Source organism: Athene noctua, chromosome 1 (assembly GCF_965140245.1).
Source record: "Athene noctua chromosome 1, bAthNoc1.hap1.1, whole genome shotgun sequence".
NCBI classification, from domain to species: Eukaryota; Metazoa; Chordata; class Aves; order Strigiformes; family Strigidae; genus Athene; species Athene noctua.
Window position 1 is genome coordinate 142,847,082 of NC_134037.1, and position 24,367 is coordinate 142,871,448.

At 40.4% G+C, this 24,367-nt stretch overlaps 1 protein-coding gene across 4 annotated transcripts in view; it reads left to right on the forward strand.

Moving 5' to 3' along the window:
- BBX (BBX high mobility group box domain containing) overlaps positions 1-24,154 on the forward strand; it is a 148,048-nt gene extending 123,894 nt beyond the window's left edge. For 2 of the 4 annotated variants that reach the window (XM_074898717.1, XM_074898726.1), the window contains exons 15-17: positions 14,027-14,224; positions 14,906-15,098; positions 17,891-24,154. In XM_074898717.1, the coding sequence (XP_074754818.1) occupies positions 14,027-14,224; positions 14,906-15,098; positions 17,891-17,978 (479 nt within the window). In that variant the 3' untranslated portion in view covers positions 17,979-24,154. Of the gene's footprint in view, positions 1-6,681; positions 6,790-13,975; positions 14,225-14,905; positions 15,099-17,890 lie in introns of all 4 variants that reach the window. The other 2 variants (XM_074898697.1, XM_074898707.1) reach the window with 2 other exon arrangements.
- The last annotated feature ends 213 nt before the right edge of the window (positions 24,155-24,367 follow it).

A 24,367-nucleotide genomic window follows, 5' to 3' on the forward strand; every position in this document is an offset into this window, starting at 1 on the left:
ATATAATTAGATGTGGAACAGTCACTTTTGCAAAATTAGACTTGTGCTAATAACAAGTGAGTTCTGACTTCAAATGCATTTCACTTTTTATGTATTTGACAGAACTTCTTCAATGAGCATGAATGAATTGCTTTACAGTATGATAATACAGTGGTTAATTAAGCAGCATCTGTTGGGAACAAGATCTCTTCATCTACCGTGGTCTGGCAATTGAAGTAGTAATAATAGCTCCTTGGATTTCTCTCTACAGTATTTACCTGTTCAAGTGTCTGTACGTCTAAAAATTTTGCAAGGCCCTGTGTTGTTTGGGAATGTCACACTAGAATGCTGCCTCTAACCAGGCAGCCCAGAACTGCGTTCTGCTTTTGGCTAGGTTCATACGCAAGAGCTTAATTTTTATCCTTGTTCACATCACTTAAAAAAGCTTTGGAATATATTTGACCTTGCCTCAAGGGTAGGTTGGAAACATAACTGCAGGCAGGTTACAAGCTTGATATAAGTAGTTTTGGCACAGCCCTGTGGAGGAGGCCATGGAGCATTTGCCTCTAGCTGACAATAAGGGCTCTTTAAACTAAGCCAGCTGACTGCACTGAAGCAGATGGTAAACAGTCACATGAACTTTTCCACCAACTGAGCTGTGGGGTTGCAACAAGCAGCCCCAGGGCAGGAATATCTGATAGTGACGCTGCTGTTCCTGTAGTGAACATCTAACCACAGCCCCGAACTAAATCCAGACGGAGTTAGTGATATCTGCTCCTAATTTCAATGAATATTGAATTTGCTCAAGTTAGCTGGGCAAGCTGTCAGCTTGTGTCAGTCATTCCAGCTCCCTGGAGAGTGAAGTTTAGCTCTCAAGAGGTAGCTAAAAAACTTTCTGACAAACCGTTTTTCTTTTGGAAAAGAAAGATTGCAAAAAAAGTAACTACTCCATGGCAATGGGTCTATTTTAATTTGTTTTATTCTTTATTAGGATGCAAGTTGTGGATTTGAAATGACCTGAACCACACTGCATACAAGCAAGCTTACTAGCTTAGTAGGGAAGCTGTTCCAGCTGAGCAAAACATTCATTAAGCTGAATCCTCAATTTAATTTGTGGTGTACTGACAGGCCATTCAGCCGCCTCATGCTGTTGGCTTGCCTGTGAACTGTGATGACTCCAAAAACAGTTAGAGAATACTGACCTCCAAAGGTGTTCAGCATAAAGGTCTGCATACTACGCTCCTGCAAGTATTGCAGAAAATGAAAATGGCGTGTTAAGCAAAATGATGGAGCTTGGTGTAGAATGGTTCTGGTTTTTTTGAATTATCATGTCTTTTTACACCATCAGAGTTAACATCATCTTATTGCAGTGTGATGAGCGTGAACTGTTAAGGGTCAATATAGTCTTATGGCTGTGATTGTGTTTTGGGGTGTAGGGGACCTTAACTTTGCTCTGCTGTGCTCTGCATTACCGTGTTGTGTGGAGTTCTTTCTGCTGCTTCCCTCTTCCTTGGGGTTGTCTCTGTCTGTAAGGTAATTAAAAGAGATGTCCAGCACAGATAGTGCCTACTAGTGGTTGGGGCCTTTAGATGTTTCTAAACAACAGGTAATAATCACTAGGGATAGGTTTAGTAAACACTCTTGAAAATCATTCCCTGCTTTTTCTGAATGTTGGTGTGCAGGATCATAAACTTCATAGGCATTCTCAGTTTTCAGATAAATACTTAAATTTTGCAGTCTGCAGATCAGTGCCTACCGAATTACATTTAAAATTTGCAAAATAGGTTGGAGTGCTGCAAAAACTAAGACTTTCCCAGGATGTTAGGTGAATAAAAATGGATAAATGTTTTTGTTTGCTGGTTTTAGGGTGGTGTGTCATGTCCCCACCCCCCCATAACTAGGGTTGTATGCCTTAATATGTTTTATTTTGGAGTAAATAGTGCCAGATTAATTTTCTGTCAAATGTCGCTAACCTATACCTGCAAGAGGCCTGATCTGCTACCTAACCTAAACAGCCAGGATTGTCAGGATGTTTTCCCACTCCTAAGTGGAAAGTGAACAGGTCAGTGCCCACTGACTCCTTCCATTGTGCTTGTCATGTCCAGTCATCACTCCAGCCAGTTCTTTCCATATAAAAACACACGAAGAACCCTGTAACATGAAAGCTGTTTCAAATCTACATGTATAAGAGAAAATTTGAACTTTCTTAAATGAGAGCAGTTTTTTCCCCAGAGCTTTTTTAATTGTTCAAATTCTGCTCCCGCTTTCTTCAGTGGGAGCAGGATTGAAGAAGCCATAATGGTCTGGCAAATTCTACGCCAAGCATTTTTAACTGGGAGTGTGCATATACAATAATAATGTCACAAAATGTCTGAAAAATACAGCTATGCTGAATCTGTGCAGATGGCCTGCTCCAACATTTGCTGGAGCTGTGACTGATTTTTTTTTTTTCTTCTTTCCAATGGCATATGTGCCAAAACATCCCACCACACAGAAGTCAGCAGTCTGCAGTGAGTCACTAATCTGCTTGTATGCAAAAATGAGCAACAGGCATAGTCATTATTTCTGCTTTGTGCTGTGAAGAAATGCTCACTTATACACTAAGCACTTCAGTAAAGCTTTCATTTGGGGAAGGCAAGGAGAGGAAAGCATAGCATGCTTTTATTTGGAAAAAGGATTGCCTACAATTTTTTGTCTCTGGCCTCTAGGACTAGAAATAAAGCATCAGCTTAAAACGGATGCTTCTTTGTGGCATTCCTCAAATGGGGAGGGAGCTTGGGGTGGAGGGTTTTTTTGGCTTGGTTCAAAGCATTCAGATTCCTGGAGATCACATACCGTAATGTTCCAAAGACCATGACCTAAAAATACAGCATCTTCCTCCTGAAAGATGTAGAAATGCACAAACAAATCTGTTAGTCCTGGGTTTCTTATGATCATGTTGAAGTGTTTTCTATTTGATCAGGCCCTTTAAAATAGGGAACTTTGTGAGAGCAGAGGAGGCATATGCCCAGAAATGTGGAGGAAATGCAGTTATGGTTCATTATGTACGGTGGGTTCATTTTCTTGCCTGCTGCTTCCCCGAGCAGCTGCTGTTGGCCACAGCGACTATTCCCAAGTGGAAATCCCTGCCACCCTCGGTGAGCACAATGGACAAACCAGGGATTAGCAGGTGGTTAAATCCTGTGGCAACTGCTGAAGTGCTAGGTATGGGAAGAGCCATGTAGAATATTTCCAGTAGAGAACGATGAGCAGGAGAAAAGGACTCACTTTACACTTGCAGATGACTGTATAACAATAGCAAGTAAACTAACATTAAAAGTGTTTTTCAGCTTTCTGTAGGAAATCACATCCAGGGTCCACTGCCTAACAGACAGCCTTTTAGGTTAGTTAGGTTTTTTCAATCACGGATTTTCTCTGGATTGAATGTTGACAAAGTGGCATTTGTTTGGAGTCTCGGAGTGCTTGCCTGCTGTCCCCATTGAAGCAGGTGTAGCCCATCCATCCATCCTGTAAACTCCTGCATGGGTGAGTGTGCCTAAACTGTGCCCCTAGACCACCTGCTAGTGAGAGCCTGAAAAGGGCTATTAACTCTTATCTCAGCCAAAACCAGCACATGATCACAGGAATGCCCTATTGTTCAGTCTTTCCTACACACTGGAGGATGTTCTCTCCAGTCCAGACTATATTTTCCTTCTTCGCATTGGTTTAGTTCAGTTAATTTCTCCTAAAAATTTCAGTTAACTTCTAATAAACGAAAACCTCTGGGTTTCATACCTGAATATGCCACGCAGAGATTCTGTATTTGGCACTTCATTGGCTTAGACCTGTTGGCTAAAGGCAGGATGGAATGTGGCCATTTCTGAAGAACCACCAGGTAGTCTATTCAGTAATTACTAGACAATTTGTATGTGTAAGTGTGAGAGTGATTGTCATTTGGCTTTGCACACAGGACAGTGAGCATATCCTCTAGTTCACTCTTAAGTAGTTCAGGCGAGGAGTGTGGATGAAGTTTCTCATGGAGTCACGAGTTATATTCTCAGGTCCAAGTATGACATGTTGACCTATTTAGCTATTAGCCCATCTTCTCTTTCACTGCATTCATGGTGGAAGAGTACTCAAGGGTCAATGGGCACGGGCTCACAGGAATAACAGCTAAAAGGGAAGGAAATTGGAGGTTTCCTTATGAAAAGGCAGCTTCTCTTTTGACCCCACTGAAGTCAATGTTCTTGTATTTTTCATTTGGGAATAAAATTCTATGTGCAAGTGGCACGGGCCTTGTAGTACGCTACATGTCATGGGTAGAAGCTTATTACAAAGGTGCCTCGTATGATAGAAAAGAGGTGAAAGACACAGGTTTCCTTCTTCATGCAATGCTTGTCAGCTTTTTGTGAGTTTTTCATCTCAGCTACTCAGAGTTGCTGGCACTGTTTGACATTCTGTGATACTGATTGAAATGGTCTATAGGGTGCAGGTTGAGCTGTAGAAATGGAGGCTTCTGTGATACTATGTAGGATGTTGCTTATTCCAAGCACCTACAAAAATCACTAATTAACTAATCTAAAAAAAAAGTCATAAGAATCATCTTGTCACATACCTTTGTCGTCTTCTGGAATTGTTGTGGGAAGACTTGTCTCTGTTGATGTGGACAAAGTCTTTGACCTTAGCCTTCAGAAAAGCTCAGTTTTTTCACTTGGGCTTTCCTTCAACCTGCCTGAGCTTTTTCATTTTGTTTTGCATTTTTATTTCACTGAAACGACTCCTTATCCAGCTCTGATACTCAAGAAGATACTGTAAAATTTGCAGAACACTTGAATCAGTTTGAGTGAATATGGCCTCTTCTATTGAACTATCATATGTTCTATACAAGTTCTACTGAAGCTATTCAGATTCAAGCTGATGTTGCCTAAGACAGCGTCTCTTTTAGACTTCCATTTGGTTTGTTGTTTGACTTCTGGATTTTGGGGAGATTGTTAATCTTTTCCCAAAGTTTTGATTTCTTCAGTAGTAAAAAACAAGCATCAGTGAGCCACAAAACCAACACATACAAAATCTTAGGGTTTCTATGCCTGTTTCTGGCTGGATTTTAGCTTTCTCTCAGTAATTTTCAATATTATTCAAACAGCCTAGTGTCTATGAATGGTCTTCCCCTCGTAAGACGAGATTCTTCTTTCATGTGCTACACACTTTCTTCCTCCTTTCTTTGCATGTAGACAGTCGGTGATGGCAAATTGCAGATGCATGACATAGACTTACCATGTAGTAACACATGACCAAGGTTGCAGTTGTGTCTCAGTAGCCAATGTGTGTGTTTGGTTGCTTTTAAGAATGAGGAGTGGAGGAGGCTGGTGTTTGTGGTGGGTAGAATCCTGTTCCAAGTCAGCTGCAGATGGGAAGGACACCCTTCTGTTAGGCTGTAAGCCATCTTGTCACCTGTAGTGCATCTCATTTCTGTTTGGGCCAGTCTCTTCTGAGCTAGCCTGAAGACTTGGTTGCGTGCTGTATCTTTGGAAAGAAGATTTGAAAGTGCAGTTTCTGAAAAGTGACTCCATAAAAATGTCTTTGCAGTGTAGAGATTATGCTTCTGTTATATCTTTGGTCTGTTATGTCTGTGTTACTGCTGTGTCTGTGTTACTGTTGTGTCTTTACTCTGTGAGACTAAGGATGGCTTCTTGATGACCTCTGCTAGTGACATACTTTGTAGTCTGATGTCACATAAGGTGTCTTCTGACTACTACTAGTAAAGACTCTGCTATCGAAGTAGGAATGATACCATGAGCTGGGCATAACCTCAACTTCCTCCCCTGAGAGCTTTTGCTTCTGCACTTACTGTAAACTCATTTCTGGCCACCAAAAAGGCAAAGGTAACTCTTGTATCCTGTGGTGGGTTGGCCTTGGCTGGTAGGTAAGTCACCAGACTGTCACTCACTCACTCTCTGCCAGTGGGGTAGGGGCGAGAACTGGAAGGGCAAAACCAAGAAAAAAGTCCTCATGGATCAAGATAAAGACAGTTTCAAAAGGGGAGGGGGGGAACAGATGATGCAAAAGCCAGCACTCATCACCAACAACTGATGCCTGGCCAGTCCCTGAGCAATGACCACTTTGGAAAAAAACTCTCCCCCCAGTTTTATTGCTGAGCATGACGTTATGTGGTATGAAACACCTCTTGGTCAGTGTGGGTCAGCTGTCCCAACTATGTCCCCTCCCAATCTCTTGTGCACCCTCAGCCACACAGCTGGGGTGGCAGAGTGAGAGAGAGAGAGCTTGATGCTCTGTAAAAAACTGTTCAGCTGTAACTAAAGCATTGGTGTGTTACTGACAGCTGTTTTGATCACCAGTCTAAAACACAGCACCATCCAGGCTACTATGAGGAAAGCTTAATCCATTCCAGCCAAACCCAGTATACACACAAAACAGAGCATATCTGTAAGCAAAATAATCCTTGTTTTACTGTATGGATAAGCTTTCCTAAGGTCATGATTCTCCGAAATGCTTTGTATGCACTTAGCATTGGGAGCTGATGGATTGAAGTACAGCCCGCTGAAAGCCTCCAGAGTCCGTTCTGGCAGAAGCTCAGGTTTTGTGCTTCCCCATGAAATGATTTCCTGTATTAGTGGAAGGGGAGGTTGTATAGTAGATATTGTGACTGTTATATTCTTTTTAAAACTGCTAATTAAAAGTATGTATTATTAATGTTGTCTGTAGGTTCATTCCAGTCTCAGAAAAAGAACTTATTCCACAAAATTGTCAGCAAATGTAAACACAGAAAGGAGAAGCTTAATGTTCCGGACAAAGGTACTGGTGCATTACTTAGTTAAGGTTTTGGGCCGCCTTCTCTCTCGATTCAGTCTCGGGGAAATGCTTCTAGACAGAGGCTGCTCAGCTCTCTAGTACTTGATTGCTTTGGTCCCTTATTTCCCTATCTGCTTTGATTCTGTTAGCTCCTGGCTCCAATTGATCATATTACCTTATTGCAGTATGATGCTGTTTTATTTTTAATTGGCATCTCCCTTAATTACAGTTTCCCTGCTCCAGGCACCATGCAGCAGAGCTGACAAAGCAAGGGCAGTTTTACATTTGGCCCTGAACTCTTTTTATCTTCCACAGCTCATAGCTCTTTAGTCCTTTGGTTACTCTTATCTCCAGCCCTTCTATATCTGAGACCGTATTATTTATCCGTTTGTCAGAGTATTTCTCCATGTCGCTATCTCCATGTCGCTATCTCCTCTCCCTGTGGTTTCCCACTGTCTAGAACTTTGCAGACTGCAGCTGGTCAGGATATAAGAGCTTGTGTCTGCACTAGATCTCAGACATGCTAACCTAAACCAATCTTCCATCTCTACAGAAATCTTAACCAGCTTTCTCTTTCCCTCAGATTTAAAATAAATTCAGCAGTTTTTAAGCTATGTCCCAGGCTTGCTCTGCCCCCTATCCTGCTGGTAGCTCTCCAAAGTCCTTTCCTTGTTACACTGTTGTGATCTTGCATACCTGCGTACTCACAACTCTGAGGGGTGTTTTCCGGTGTACAGTATGCACAGGATTATAGTTTAGCCTGCTTCCCTGGGCCCTTTTTATTATTTTACTTTTGTAGTCATGTTGCCCACACTGTTCAAATTGTGCCCAGGCTCTTCCTTAGCCCTTCCAGAGTGGAGTTCTCTCCCACAGCGTCCCTGTGGTGTAGAAGAGTCTCTCTGGTTCTGCTTGTTTAGGTAGCTCCATGAATTTCTTCCATTTTTTTTTTCCCCATCCATATCTGTCTCTACAATAATAAAATTACAATCCCCATCTCCAGTTTCCCCAGCTCCCTTTATGCTTAATACCTTTCCTTAAGGCTTGGCTGTGTCATTTCCTCTATCCTGATGCTATGTTTTCTGTCCTCTGTGGTGCACTGTTTTCCCACATAGGCTCTGCCAGCTCCACTGCGTTGAATGGTGCAAATATTTTGAAATTACTTGCTCTGTTTGGTTGTATTTGTACAACAAACATGTGTTACTTCTCACTTATGAGAAGTAACTATATTGCTTCCATGCCGGTGTGAAAAAAGCATCATACATTAACGTAGCTTTTATTGGGTGTCATTCAGATTTTTGTTCCTGAATTAATATACTATGTAGACAAATTATTAAGAAAAAGAGGTGTTTAAATTCTCCTGTAGGAAAAGAAACAGAAAGTGTTTGATACATGATGGAGTAAAAAAATATAAATATCTTAAAATCTGCAGATATAAAATGTGGCTAAACAAAATGTCAAAACCTCCATTTGATTACAAGAAACCAGCCGGTTTTGATATAAAGTGAAGTGTGCACTATGATCAAAGATTCAAGCCTGGCAAGTGCTGAGTACCCTGGCCTTGTTCCAGCACAACACAGAGGCATGTCCTTGGAAGTTAAGCATGTGAATAATGTCATCGTGTCTAAACATTAAAGATGTGTCTGTGCATTTGCTGGAGGAGGGCCAGTTTGCTCAGTTCCTCCCAAGACTGAAGTAAAGACACGAGGAATTTAGCAGTCTTACACAGCCCACATAGAAATTATCAAAGGAAAGACAGTGGGTATATACATTGGTGGGGAACTCCATTTTCTCTGAGTTACAAAGGGGAGAAAATCTGGGGTCTTGCCTACTCTGAAGTGTAGTGACACTGAAAGCAAAGTGTTGATCGGTGAAGTGCAGTGTGGGTACAGCCTCGCCATCATGTGCTGCCTACGTAACTCCATCCTTTCATGAGTTCCTAGGCAGCATGGCCCTAAACTCGTTGACTCCGCTGTCCTGTATTCTGCACATTCAAGCTGGGAATCCCAGCATCTTCATTTCAATTCAAATATACAAGGATTTAGTGACTCAAACACTAGATGAAAATTTCAGCTCCTTTATGTAGTGTATCACAAGTCTATAATGTGTGGTTTTGGTTTTTATGGAGTTAATTTTGCTGGAAGAAGGAGCCTGAATATTATTATAGCTGGAGAGGAGACACTTGGAAGGGTTGCTGTCATGCTGGATTTATGTTTTATTGTCTTTTGAAAAGTGTGTGCCTGTGTGCATCTCCCTCTTGAGTGAAGAAAAGTAAGTACAGTAAAGGCAAGTTTTGATGGGATTGGATCATGTTGTCTGGGTCTGTCTCTGGGTTGAGTTTCTGCGTGAATTTTGACTCCATGTTACCACATCATACACAGCATCACCAGTGCAAGTAACCATATTATGAGTTTGCAGGTGTTCACAGAGATAGATACAACCCAGTAAAATCCTGGTGGACATGCTGCCACCCCTGCTCCTCCTGGCAGAGAGCACACAGTAATGCAACTGAATATGTTAAGAGGTGTGTCACTTCCTTAAGAAGGCTGACAGAAGCACGGCTGGACCCATCCTTGTTTGGGGAGGTTGAACACCACTCAGCTGAGAAATTTATATTCTGCCACACTGTCAAGGCTTTCTGATTGGAAGCAATGCTTTAAATAACAAGGGGTAAGTCACAACTGTTGACTCCCTGCAGGTACATTTAGGGATCCGTTCTGGGGGCTCCTCCATGGTTTGTGTAACAACCAGATGCAATGCTGGTGTTTGCACAAGAAGGAGAGGAGATGGAACATATACACCAGTCTCAGCACTAGCTGATGTGTGAAGGAGCCCCATCTCCTGTGGCTGGTAGAGCTAAATGTCTGCTACTGATACTCCATCAGCTCTCCCACATGCCCATCCATCTGTACAGCCTTAGCACATATGTTTGAGAAAGAACAGAAAGTGCAGAAAATTAGCAGAATGGCCTTTATTTTTTTTTCCTGCTGAGAAAGCCCTGTTCTGTGGGGCCCACAGCCCAGAGGGGGCCAGCTGCTCTGTGCCTTTGGTGTCCCATTGAGGATGGGAGAGGGCTGGGTCAGCACAGGCTCATGCAGCAGAGCTTCCCACCCAGACGGCTGCCCATACACCTGGCTTGACCATCTGCTGCTTTATCAGCTGGTGTCTCTCTGCTTGTTAGTCCCCAGCCCTTGCTGCAGCTCCCTGTGCCCTGCCTGACCCCACAAGCAGTATTGCAGCAGCATCCCCTTGTCAGAAGAGCTGAGTACAGGTCAGAGCATGCTTGGCATCACTTCTATGATGAAGTGATTCCCCAAGCACTGGTGGTTTGAAGCTTTGCTCTGCCTTGGTAGGCTTCCCCTTTTTAACTTCATAAAGACCATTAAAGCATTACAACTCACCTTTCTTTCTTGATACCAGCATGCTTAGACCCACAGAGCATTCATTCTCCACTAAATGTGGTTGAACTTCTTCAGCTCTCTCTCACAACAGATAGGCATCACTGAAGAAATTCTTTAAAATCTGTGTCTTGCTGGGGTTCAGTCTGAAAAGCTTGTCCTCTTCTGTAGTATGCTGAGTCAGATCAGTTGACTTCATTTTTTCTTGTTCACAAAGATGGGGGAAAATAAGACTTATATGGATGCTGCAGGCCTGCAGAATAAGGTAAACTGTGCTAATTTTTAACAAATCTGGCTCAGGAAACCATCTGGCATAGAGCTCTAGATGTTTTTTCTCTCAAAGTCGTTTTTGTCGCTGTGGTGTAAGCATGCCAAAAGGCCCACATCTTTGTATCATGTGCTCAGCTCTGCTTGCAAAAATAGTCCTGTAGTTCTGGCATGTGCTACTGTCATGCGGAAAGCTACCCATGTAAATACCTGTTTGCAGGACTGCACAGTAGCTGCAGAACCTCATTGCCTTTTTAGACAGCATTCTCCTGAAAATTAGGTGAGCTCTACATGGGACAGCTCTTGAACACAGGACTGTGTGAAAACAAGAGGGATGTGAAATGGATTAAAGAAATTATTAAAGAAAAATAGAGGGAATTAAACTTTATTAGCCCTGTCCTTTTTGCACAGCAAAACCAAGCCCTGATTTGGAGCATCGGTATGGGTATACCTTTGTCGGGTGAAGCAGTGGGGTGCTGTTCCTCTTGAAGAAGGTACAGGAGGACCGCTGTTAGCACCTAAATTAGCTTATATGGTGGTTACTTCTTCATTGACTTACTTCTCTAGAGTTCAGTGCAGAGGGTCTTGTGAGTGAAGCCTTTGTGACTTCCTTCAGGTTAGGTTTTATGTCTGTTTGACTAATAATCTTTAAAGAAGTCAATTAAATGTTTTCTTATCCCAACACCCACTAAGACTGCTAGAGAAGAGAAAAAAAAAAAAGCTCTTCCCTTCAACGTCCACCCTCCACACAGAAAAATATTCGTTGTTCACCTTTAATCCTTCCTTTTTCAAAACTGTATGGCAGTAATGTTATGATGAAGTGATAAAGAGCTTACTTTAGTGCTAGAGGAGAAAAAAAAATGTAGAGGACACTCAAGTCTCATTTAAAGGATTGAAAAACCTTTAAACATGGAGAGGGAATATACTTGCTGCATCCTGAGTTTGTTGGCAACTTCCGCCTATTTTTTCTTAGTCAAACACATTGTATGCTCCTTCTTATGTGTTTAATAACTATTGCCTCCTTTTATTTTGCCTTTCAACATTTTATCTTTAATTTCTTGATCTTAAAAGATAAGAAATATAAAAGGGAAATGTCTACTGTATTGACCAATCAAGTTAATTTCTGACCTGACATGGCTTATAATATACAACACATCTAATTAAAAACATACCAAATCAGGTTTATTTCTATTGTATGTTTTTTATTGTGTGAAATCATGTCTTTATATTTTTAAGTGTAAAAAAAAAAAAAGTTGTATTACTAAGATTAAAGCCATTATAAACTCAGTCAAACTAGAATTAAACAGCACTGTCAAAGTACGATCTAATTAGAGCAAATCCCCAAATCAGAATTAACAACTAGTGTTGGACTACAACCAAACCATTACATTAATACATACTCAACACTTATGAATTCCCAAATAAGAAATCTAGAGAGAAAGCTGCCCATTTAATTATACATTCCAACTAAGATTTTGGTCTCAGTGCAGTAAGCTTATCTGAACATCTCACTATTAGCCAGACTGAGTTACTTGAAAGTCACATTTGCAATCATTGGTGCTTCTACTTAATTGGACTGTTATGAGGCAGATCTTTTCTTGTGATTTCTCTTTCTCTGTTTATTAAAAAAAAAAAAGTTTCACAGCATAGCTCTGCTCTGGAAAGGCTGGCAGCTATAGCTAAACTGAGAAAAGCTAATTGAAGCTGTGTGCTTTTTTAAAAACAAAGAGCATGCACAAGTTCAAAAATGTTTTACAAGAGCAGATATGAAGGTGAATTAAGAGCATAAGCGACTTAAGGTTTGGAACATTTCCAAATGTTTTTATATGTATGTACTAGATCTGATTGTATTCTTATGCCATAAAACATTAAAAGGTCCCTTCCCAATTAAAACGAAAGAGCAAAGGATAACAGCTTACAAGATAAAATATTGGAACTACTCTCTTCATCCAGTCCACATCCTTGCACAATTGACAGTTAAAGAACCTAGCAAAAGATAGAGGTTATATTGGCCGTATCTTTGAATAGGAAGCTCATTAAATCTACAAAATAAACAATAAATGAACAGTAAATACACACTAAAATGAATGAGGGCAAAGTCCATGCAGACTGCTTGACTATTGGACATGGTTTGTGAGGTCGGGTGCTCCTGCATGACACAACCAGTCTCAGTGTAGGAGGCTGGTCTTGTTCAGTGCTTAGCCATTCTGAAAGAGCAGTTGTTTGCACTCTGGTTTAAGGTTTGTGCATGTAATTCTTTCTGGTCCTGCCACCCAGAAAATGAACAAATGGGTCTTAAACATATCTTTAAAATGGGAAGAAAGAGTAAAAGAAATTGTGGGGAAGAGAAAGCTAACTGTAGACACAGACACATCTGTGAAATATAGAAAGGACTGTTCAGAGAGATGGGGTATAACCTTGACGTGTAGTGAAGAAAGTGAGTTGAAAATACAGCAAGGGAGATGAGATACAGGCATTAGAATAAAATACGTAATGATTCAGGATGGCAGTGCACTGTAAAATAGTACCCCGAGAACTTGGTGCAGATACCATGAGTGCTCCCAATTTCAAAACAGGTTAGAGAGGCATCTCTAAGAAATCGCTTGGGTGTTCCCTCTGCTACCTGTAGTCTCTTTCTAGCCCTAGCTTACCGTGATCACAGATGGGGTAGGCCTTATAATACTTCTGTCACAGGAGGAGAACGATGTCACACATTGAATTTATGGACTAGTGATACCCTGTGGTATCAGCAGTATGGCTTATTAAATCAACAGAAATGACAAATGATTGATGATTACACATGATCTCAGACTTTGGAAGATTAAATACATCTTGTGATTGCTGTCTCACCAGTTTCTTCATGAACAAGATTAAAGTGACTGTTTAGTCAGGTAAAAATTTGTGATCATATTCCAGTTCAGGGCAGAAGGCTACTTCAAAACGCCAACACTGGTACTGTTGAGAAAGATTCAAACTGTTCCTTTCTCTCTCTATGTAGGCCGTATTTCAGTCACAGTATTTTATCACGGGCTTACTTTCTTTTTTTCACATTCTTGTCTTCAATCAGCTCTGCTTTTATATTTGCTGCCTTTTGGGTGTTTTTTCAGGTTTGTAGTTTTGTATTTCCCTCTGCTTAGAGATGACATAGACTGACTATAGAAGGAAGACTGGGGGTTAGTCAGGAATTCCTGAATTCTGCTTGTGAGTCCATCTGTGAGCTAAGATAAGCTTACATGAGGACCATTATTGTTCCTTAAATACATTTTGTTTCTTAGCTACCCGCTGGCATCTTCTGTTGGAGAGCATTCTATACAGACTGTTTGATACCCTGCTCCCACTGAAGCGCTATTGCCCATCTCACAGTTTTCTTTGCAAATATTAGAAACTTGAACCTCCCTGGATATCTTTAAGAGCTGATGCTACTATTCCTCTGCAAGCATCTGCAACTTTCAGATCATGTCTTGCCATGGGTTATGCTCTGAGTACCTGTGAGGGAAGAGTGTATACATATAGATAGATAGATGCAAAATGATAAATGAGCATAGCTAGTAGCCAAATTATTCTCCACGTAAAACTGCATTTTTATTCTCTTTCAGCCATACTCTCAGAAGACAGAAATTCCAGTGAGTCTGCCTGGAAGAATAAAATTTCTGTATCTGCCCTGAACACTCCAGAGCCAGCAATGATGCATGAGCCTTTAGTTGGCAGCCAGAAGAGGAAGGCAAGAAAAACTAAGATCACACATCTTGTCCGAACAGCAGACGGCCGAGTGTCACCAGCAGGAGGGACATTGGGTAAGGAAATTAGAGTTTAAATTTTATTAAAACTGAATGGTTGGAGAAGGTTTGGGAGTACAAGCAACCTATCAGAGAAGTATTTTTCAGTTAGCTTTATTTCATACCTACTTAGAAAGGTCATTATTTTAAAATACAGGTATCAATCAACTGGGAAATAGGTGAGTCCATAATGCCCTACTTTTGTTTGAATGCCCAAATCTGTGTTCTCTCCCTGGATATTCCTCTCTAAGAACCGGGAGCTGTTATAAAGAGAAATGGGAAACAGTTACCTTTCATAATTTGTTTCCAGTCCAGCAAAGAAATTACACTGTACCTAGTTATAGGACGTAAAAATGAATTCCGTAATATGACAGTCAATGCCACAGTCCTTGCAGGAGTCCTCTGCAGTTAAGATAATCTTTCAGGACTTCTACATCTAAAATGTACGCAAAAGATCCCCTGCCTCACCTAAAAGATCAAACTCAGTTGAATGTAAAAGGAGTAAACTGCTGCATGAACCTTAGTAATGTGCTTCTGCCATTAGCTTGGGTCAGAAGAGGTTGCAGCATGTATCAGGTTATACTTGCAAAATCAGGTCCTAAAGGTAAAGATTCTGTTAACACTAGACTAGTGAGTATATTGATGGGCAGCTGTGAATTTAAGGGTTAGGTTTGCAAGTGTAACTTTCTTTTATTGCAGAGGAGAAGCCAAAAGAGCCGCCACAAAGTACACTTCAAAAAACATCCAGTGCAGAAACAGATTGCAACAGTGAATGCTCCAGAAATGCAGAGACAGAAGAAAATCATAGTATTACATCAGATATGCCAGCAGTGTCTGCATTTTTTAGCTTAGCTGCTCTGGCAGAAGTAGCAGCCATGGAAAATGTACACAGGTATATGGTTCTCTTTTCCCCTTGCTATCTAAATGGATAGTATGTGCCTACCAGCTTGTTCAGAAAGCATGTGAATTGCAGACTGTTTAATTTGGCCTGTGCTTCCTCTTCCACAGCTTTCTATGAATGTCTGTTTTACATTGCTTGCTTAGTAGTGTTAAGTCTCCACCTAAATGACAATACAGCCTATTTCAGTAGTTAGTAAAATGCTCCTCCCTGGTAAGCTTCCCTACCAATTTTTGTATATAAACGGGTTCATATGCTTGATGCCATTTATCAGATAATATAGATTTAAGTAACTTTTGCATGCTGATTTGCATTTTTCAGTGACTGTGGACAGAATTTCATATGACTTCAGCTGAAGTTTTTATGCTGAACATGGCTGGAGGAAGCTAACTTATTTTTAGTTGTGTGCTTTGCTGTTTAGGAGGCAAAGCATCTGCAGAATGCCATGGGGCAGAACAACTCTGGGTGATGGAAAGTCACATTAGCTTGGGTTGGTCCTCTCAGTTACTGAGTAGACCATCCACACGAATAAGGTAGAGAATGTGCCAGGTTACTTAGGGCTGTTGGATCACTTCGGCATAGTCAGATCCTTCATGCTGGGCCTGTGATGGGAGAAAACCAATGACAGCAAGTCCTCCTTGGCTCTTAATTATCTAGTGTTGTTCTATGATGCTGCAGCTTATTGGAGATGAAACCTCATCTTTTCCTGCAGTGTAGGGTCAGTGAGGAAGTGCTGGGCCAGTATGAAACCATCACAGCCTCTGCAGATGGCATTAGACAGATTGCTGGCTGCCTGAGAAACTCCTCAAGGCAGCAGCTGATGAAACCACTCACAACCTCAGTTTACTGTTGATCTCGTGGCACCTGTTGGCCAACCCAGTCCTGCATGTTCAGGCTGCGCATCAAATGTTGAAAGACATTTTGAAGCTCAGGGGCCCTACAAGAAACAGTCAGCTGAACCCCGCCTGCTGACCTCTCTGCAGAAGCTGTTGTCTTTCTTAAGCAACATAGTTTTGGGCGAGAAGTGTTTTCATGCTGCAGTCAGTCTGGCTTTTCCTCCCAACAGTGCAAAGCAGGTGTCTGCTATCAAGATAGCAAAAGTCTGAACTCATTTCTGTTGTCTTCCATGGTCAGAAGCCACAAAGTGAGACTTGGGGAAGTGCTGTGCTAAATTCTGCTCTCACTCTCACCCTTGTAGTTTTATTGATTTCCATTAACACTGACCGGAATTGCACAAGAGCAACGGGATTCACTTTGCTTTCCCTCTTTGCTCCTGTAAGAGTTCTTGTCCTCCTCTTGTCCCTGTTGAAGTGAGCTAATGTGTTCCATAGCCCTATCTTCGGGTCTTTCTTACTTCCACCTTTTGCCACTTCATCATGCAGCTAGAGCAGTGCAGCACCTTCTGTGAGGCCTGAAAAGACCACACAGCAAATGTCCAGCAACTGTTGCAAATTCCATCTTGTAATCACCCCAAGGGAAAATGACAATGGGAGAACTCTTTCCCAGTAGAAACTTAGCCATGACTCTCACAGACTTGGCCAATGGAAGTCAAAACAGAAAACAAAACCTGGTGGGCTAGATGCGTCTGTTTTCTACTCTGTCAGCTGTTTGTTATCTTTTGCAACTCATTTCTTTATTTGCAAATAGCTGGAAATGAGAATAGTATTAGAGGTTTTCTTGATGTGTTTCTCCAGTGTCTGAACTCAATTATTAAATAATTTCACAGATCCTTGGGCCATGGAAGCCAAACTCCTTTTTAACTGTAATTAAAGTTTGTCTGGAAGTGGCAGCATGGTTTTTCAGTTGAAGGCTTCTGTTTAGCTTTATTTACCTTGTGCATGAGCCGGTTAAGCACTGCATGCCTGAGCTTCATTTTGTGCCAAGGCCACTTCATTGCACCCTGGTTGTGCAAACCACGTTGGTAACTGCATTTCTGCTGGGGTCTTGGCTGTGCCACAGTGAGGTAAAGTGGCTCTTGCGTAAATAAGAAGTGGGCCCCAGAACTTCATTGCTGCAAATGACACATACTGTAGCAAAAATAGAACCTGACTTGTGAGATTAGATAACAGGCAGTGACGTGGTTTGTGTATGTATTTTAAAAAGCAAGCTGCAAAGGAGCTCTCCCAGGTCCATCTGCTGCAGTGATTAATGTTGATTTCCAGCACATAATTCTGGCACAGTTTATTTTTATGATACCCTGTGCCAGGGGATCATTTGTAAGTTAACACTGCTGTAGTAATGAAAGAGATGCTGTGCTGGGCTGTTGAAGTGTCAAGACATGAAAATTGGAGTAATCCCAATGTGCAACTCTGATGAGTATATTTCCATATTGCGGAAAATCTGGCTATTGACTCACATTAATGTGATATATGCCTCTGTGCATTTACCTTCTTTTGCTACATATGACCTGTACTCTCTGCTTCTGAGGGCTGAAGCTGCTCCCTTACAAAATGAGTGACAAAAGGAGCAACAGCACTTGTGAGCTCTTTGCTTACTGTTCCGCCATGCATTTTGTTTTGTGTGGTCAAATACATCACCTCGTGGTTTTACCTGACTTTGCATTGTGTTGCAGGTTGTCCTCAGGATCTTGTGTTACTATTGCAGGAATACCACTAAAAAGAGCCTGTAACAGTGGTATGTGGGCATCTGTAGCAGCAGGCAGTTACTGTGCTGTCATATCGGATGTTAAACTGTATCATGTACTGCTTTCCATCCTTTCTGGTCTGAGAAAAGCACCTCCCCAGCTCCAAATACTGATGTGTGGCTTTTCTTTTCTTCTTTTGCAGAAGTCAGAGGACCACACCTCTCCCACATGACGGACAGCCAAATGAAATGTCTCAGGCTCCAGTGCTTATTTCCTGCGCTGACCAGTGAAGCTCCACTTTATTGTAAAACATTGTGCTTTACCTAATATCCTAGCCTTGTCTTTACCAAGGGAAGCTAGTCAGTCCATATGATGGAAACTATAGACTGCAAGCAAGTGTTTATTGTTCTGAGTGGCCCAGAATTCACTGGAAGCCAGACGTTAGCAACTTGGGCCAGGTCCTCAAATCGGAACCCAGTATGTAGGAGGGTGATATTAATTGTCTATGACTGAACAGAAATTAAATGATCCCAGAGCTTGCTTTCTATTGAAGGCTTTTAAACAGTAAATAGGTGGTTGGTGTGAAGAAGGCTGCCTTTACTGTTAGCTCACACAGCATCTCTTTTACCAACCAGAGAGTATGGCAACTAGTTTCGTATAATACCTAGTTATTCTAAATGAAAATAAAAAAAAAGAAAAAAAAACAACAAAAACACTGACGCACTGCACTAGTTATTATTAGATATTCTTAGTCATTTTTGTACATGAAGATTTAAGTTCTAAGATGGTTTATATTAATAGGTTATGCCTACGTTTATATTGTAGAATGAATTTAAAATCCTGTTCCAGAGAACTCAAGGCAGCCTGGACAGATGTACCATTGTTAGCGGTGTTTGGGCAGCCATGTGGTCCAGATGTTCTGCACTTTTATATTTGCCACCAGAGTGGTAGAGTTTACTGGGAAAAATTCTGACAGGCTATGTTTGGGTTTGTTTCTTTTTAATTTAGCTTTGAATAACCAGGATGATGTGCATTAGAAAAAGGAGTGGTGTATGGAAAAGAAAATACTGCAGATATTGACTTGTCTTTCATGCCTTGGAGGTTTCCTTTATTTTTGCGTAGATATCTGAGCGACTTGGTGAAACTTTCCTGTAAACAAAAAGTACTGCAAATGCGTTTTTCAAAAGTGACCTTAGTATTATTTCACCGTTCTGAAAAACCTAAACCCGTGACTTTTCAATATACATGTACACCAATACACATGTGTTTTACATTTTACAGACACTGGCATTGTTGTAGTTACTATGCACGGTCCAGATCAGCTTCAGAGTTTGCGAAAAGGGCCAATTACAGTTGGTGTTGGTAAAGTGGCAAGTTGTATACAGACGAACTACAACGGAAGAGTAACATTTGACTGAATTCAGACTACCAAACAGATCCATCTGCCAGTTTCTGTCTTTGCTTATGTTGAATTTTTGTGTTTCGCGCTCATAAATACATCCCAGAAGCAGGCCAAGTGTATCACTTGGCCTGTTATCTTTGCTATCTTGACTTACACTATTGTATAACCAAGCATTGATTCCTACCAATAGATGCAAAATGATCACTAGTAATTGATCTGAAGCTACAAATTCAACAGGGTACTTCTTCTATAGCACAAGATGTTTCCCTACTTTTTGCATTGTAGCACAACAATTTACCAAATTGGACTCCAGCAATAATTTTCTATTAGTCTTCGTCATACCGGCTGAACTTTTGATAGTATTAGATTGAGTTTGAAGTTCTTTGAATTAAGTCTTTAAATGATGCGAGTTTACATCATTCTATCAGGCATTCTTATTTATACTTGACTGAACTGATAATGTGTTTTGGGGTTATTTTATAACTAATTTGATGTAATAGCCATATGGACGGTAACTCTATTAATGCTTGCTAGGTTTAGCCTTTCATTGTTGTAGTTAAGTGAAAGTCTTTGGTTCAGTGTCAGGAAACGATATACAACATACCACACAAGTTGTAACAAAGGATTAAAGGTCTGACAAAAGGCAGGTGGCTGGGGAAGTGTCACTGAAACAGCACCATCGAGGATGCATGTGTTGGAAGAAGGGAACAACAACAAAAGAACATCAAAATTTATGAGCCAATGAGTCAGTGAAAAGGCTTTTAAAAAATTCAGGTGAATATATGACTAAGAGCCCCGAGAATGCCATTGCAGCCTATGGCAGTATTTTTAATAAGATTTTATTAAAGTTTTATAAGTTATTTTAACAAGACAGGAAAAAATTAAAACTGTTGGGTCACAGCAAGGTGGCTGTTGGAGTTTTGGACCACTTTATAATTAGCTGAAATCCAAATATGTTACAGTGCAGACCGTTCACGTTGACAATGGTACTAACTTATTTCTCTAGAAGCCTTTAGAGTAGATATATTTTTGTCAAAGCACCCCATCCTTCCTCGATTTAAATTTCAATATTGTTCCTGAAGATATTTCTGTATATTAATGGTACCTTTTTTAAAAGAAACAGAAAATTACTTTTTTCTATATGAATTAATATCTTACTTGATCTGCTTTTCCTTGACTTTCCCTTAGAGAGGGGGTAGGATTGGGTCAGTTTACTGGATATGACTGTTTTCAGATACTTATAAACCTTTTTGTAGATATGCTTAATTTTTAAGCGATTAGGCACTGAGAGTAGCAGAAATCCTGCAAAGCTTTATAGTTCACTAGGCATTTGCCTTTGTTGGTTCTCTGAGTGATGTCTTGATTTCAGTAGCTAGAATTTTCCCTGAATCTACTAGAAGGGGTATCAGTATTTTCAGGTAACAAAGTCTGTTAGCACAACAAAAATTTCAGACCAATATCTTACTGTATTGGGGTTGGGTTTTTTTCCTTGTTTGTTTTGTTTTAATTTTTATTAATTTCAGCTGCTTCCATTTTGGAAAATCTTATTGCTATTGTGTGTACTTCAGTATACCAGCAAACACTGTTACCCGTTAACACATTGTCCACAAATGCCTCTAGAGAAGAAATATTGCACCTTATGTATATCTCAAGCAAACCAAAATATGATGCTTTTCTCCTTTGTTTATTCTGAATATGTTGTATCATACTTTACTGAACCCATTTTAACTTAGCTAAAGCTATCGATATTTATGCATTTCACATTATTTTCTGGATCTGAACCTGTGTATAAATCTTTCTTTAAAAAAAAAAAAAAAAAAAGAAAAGCATTTTACCATAGTTGTCCTCTGTGACTTATCCATGGGAGGGGGGAATCTTGTCTCAAGTGTAAAATGCAGTACTGTCCCAGTTTTCCTTGGCTTTTATTTATTTAGTGATCTTTGATATTTCATATGTAGTTTTGAGGTATACAAAATACATTGTCGTAGCCGAAGCTACAGATCTAAGCAGCTGGGAGAAAATTACTGTAATGTCTTCTTAATTGTTCTAGTACTGTATACAAATATGGGAAAAATGTTCTGCAGAACATTTGAGATGCAGATTCTTATCCCCACAGTAGGTTATTTTCCAGATATTAGACCAAATCAATCAAAACTCTATGATCTTAAAGGTCTTTTTGAATCTGAACGATTCTATGATTCTAAAAACATCTATGGAAATTACTTAATGCTCTGCTTATGGCAGTAACTACCCCTTGAATGTGCTGTGATTTCAGAAATAGAATATATTTATTTAAGATGACTGAATGCTCTTTTATACTAATACAATATCCCAAAGTCATGAGCAAGAGACTTCTTGGTAGTTTGGGTTTCTATTTTATAGCATTGGTGCATGACTTTTAAAGTGATAAGCGTTGTTGGAAAGGGGCACAGGAACGAGGGACTGGTAGAAGTGTGTGAACTTGTGGTGTGTAAATTCCAGCTTTGGTCTTCATTATTTGGGTGAAAGCTGTCTTTGTAGCACAAGGCTGAAGAGCACTCTGCAGTGTGTATCAAGTAGAAACCGAAGAGAGTTGTAACTCACATCAGACAGAGGGAATGCCTTATAGTTTGGATGCTGTCTTTTGGAACAGGATATTAAATTGAAGCAGTTTGGATTTCTACTGCCTGTTTAGCTACTGTACGGATACTGAACAGACTGAAGGCAGCAGTTGTAGACGTGGGACAGCTAAGAGAGGATGTAAGGAAAGCTGGCCTTTGTTCTCAGTATGGCAAAGTTATGGCAACAAAGGGGAATAAGGAAAAAAAGATAGATAGATAGATGTATATATATGTATGTGTGCGTATGCGTGTGTGCCTGGGTGTGTACGTTCTGGAAAAAAAAAATGTAGGAAAAACAAAAACATGATGGGTCTACAAGAGACTGTAATGTATGTTGACCCTTTGAGTGCACTCCCTTTTTTTGAATGCTGAGTCTAATATGGCTACCTCTCCTAAAAGACTACTTTTGTTAACTTCCATTTGCTTTCAGGCTTGATCATGTAATCTTTTCAGCCATTGATACCATTTGTATATCGCTGTGTGCTTTACTTTCAAAGAGCAATGTTTATGTATCACAGACAAGGTAAAGGCTGAATATACAGTGGTAGCCAAACTATGTTGCTGGAGCATTTTTGTTTAACCTCTGCCATAGTGATATGGGTTGCAGGATGTGGGCCTGCAAGCTCTGGTTGGTTCAGTGAGATGGGTTTTTGTAACAGCAGAAAATGCAGTGCTCATGGGGTGGTAGACTTCAGATATTGCCAGAGGTGATGCAGTAAGCCAAATACTGCTCTTGAAACTTATTCTGGAGTTTACGTTTGCAATCCTCATTTCACAAGGAAACATAACTGTGCAACTTGTGTGTTGTATACCATACGTTATCCATTAGATGCCGTTTGTTTGCTGTGCTTGTTTGATAGATTGTAGAGCTCCTAGGTATCTTTGCCATGTTTTGTAATACTTGTGGCATTCTCCTTACCTTGTACATATTGTGGAACTGTCACCTACAGCTGCCAGGATGCTGAGGCACTTCAGGACTCTGAGCGCCGTGAATGAGTGCATTTAGGCTCTGAGAGAGTTACTTGCCTCCTCCCTTGAATTCCCCAATAAAAAGGCACAGTGAGGTTTATGCTCTCACCTAAGTACTACTATAGTCATTTATATACTCAGTATTTTCTACTGAATTGACAACTTTGAAGAAGCTTATGAGATGGATGTGTATTTTATGTTCTCCCACTAATTCTTCTAAGGCAGAACTCTAGGAAGACTTGACATGAGGTCTCCACTCAGGAACACACCTAAGCTTACGCTGAAAACCATCCTCACTTGAGGGGCAGCATTGTTGTTTGCACTGTGACAGTGCAGGAGCCCCGATTATGGACCACTACGCTCTTGGAGTTAAACTTGGGCTTGCGTGACGTTTCTGGGGGAGGCACATCATTGTGACCTAGGGCCTTCATTGACATGGAACTTTGAAACCGACTGCCAATAGCTTAACATTTGTTGAGTTCTTCCAAATAATTATATTTCTGGGTCTCGACTGTTACCGTATACCAACAGACCCACACTGTACTCTACTGGAAAGAAACGCACCCGTACAGGCTAACTAACAAGGCTACCAAATGTAACGGTCTCATCTACTCTTTCCACACCTACAACTGTTACCTTATTTTCCCGCATACACTGCTATGCTTTAATCAGTAGTTGGGGCTTTTAAGGTGGCAAAAGCAAGAGAGGCATAATGTGTGCATGTGTCTTATGTGTATGCATACATATGCACGCACACACACACATCGGAGTGAAGTGACTCGCAACATGTTCTCTGTACAAAAGTGTTCCCAGGTTAGGTCATAAAACAACATGAGGATTCTCAGATGATAGTTTTCCAACTTTCTTGCTAGGTTTCGGTCTCTTTCCTTCACATTACATCATAAGGTGTGATTTTCAAAAATCACACCTGAAAAACACCACAGATCCTGCTGACCCTGGGTGCTACGGAAACCTTTCTCAGCAGTGCTTGCTTTTAATAACCTGTATCTGTTGACAGTTTTAACACAACTGATTTGCTATGATCTTTCTTCCTAGAGCCCAATCCTTCAACTTTTATTCTTACACATAATTCCACTGAATTTTGACCCAGTATTTGGCTTCATTCTCTCCAAAGCTTGGTGTAAACATGCCTTACAATAATTTATCTCCATCAGTGATATAACAGAGCTACTGCCTTCTTAGATGTGTGTAGTTGAAAGTCAGTAAGCACATTTCTAGAATGTCATACTTTCTTCAAAAAACTTTAATTTGATATTTTCAAGTGCACATGTTAAGTCATGTGTATAACATGCTAAAGTACATGAAACTGTGATAATGAAACCGAATAAAATATTTAATAAAATATTTGAAATATTTGATAAGGACCTTCAAATAGATTTCTTTATGTTCATTCTATTTTGGTTATCTAGTGTGTGCCTGTAAACAGTTTTCCCATTTAAAACTAATGTTTGCAAATAAATACTATTCAAACAGACCTTCTTTGATATTTCACCTGCTTTACTATCAAATGATTGTTTAACATATGGCTGAGTTAGCAGTATTTGCAGAATTTGCTTTTAGCTACAGTATGAGTTTGTTGGCTTTTTTTATACTTAAAAAGAAACAAGCTCGTTTTCCACCTGAAAATGGAAGATGCCAAAACCCAGAGATGGATCCTCAGAACTGTAAGCTGTAGTTCCCTGTCAGA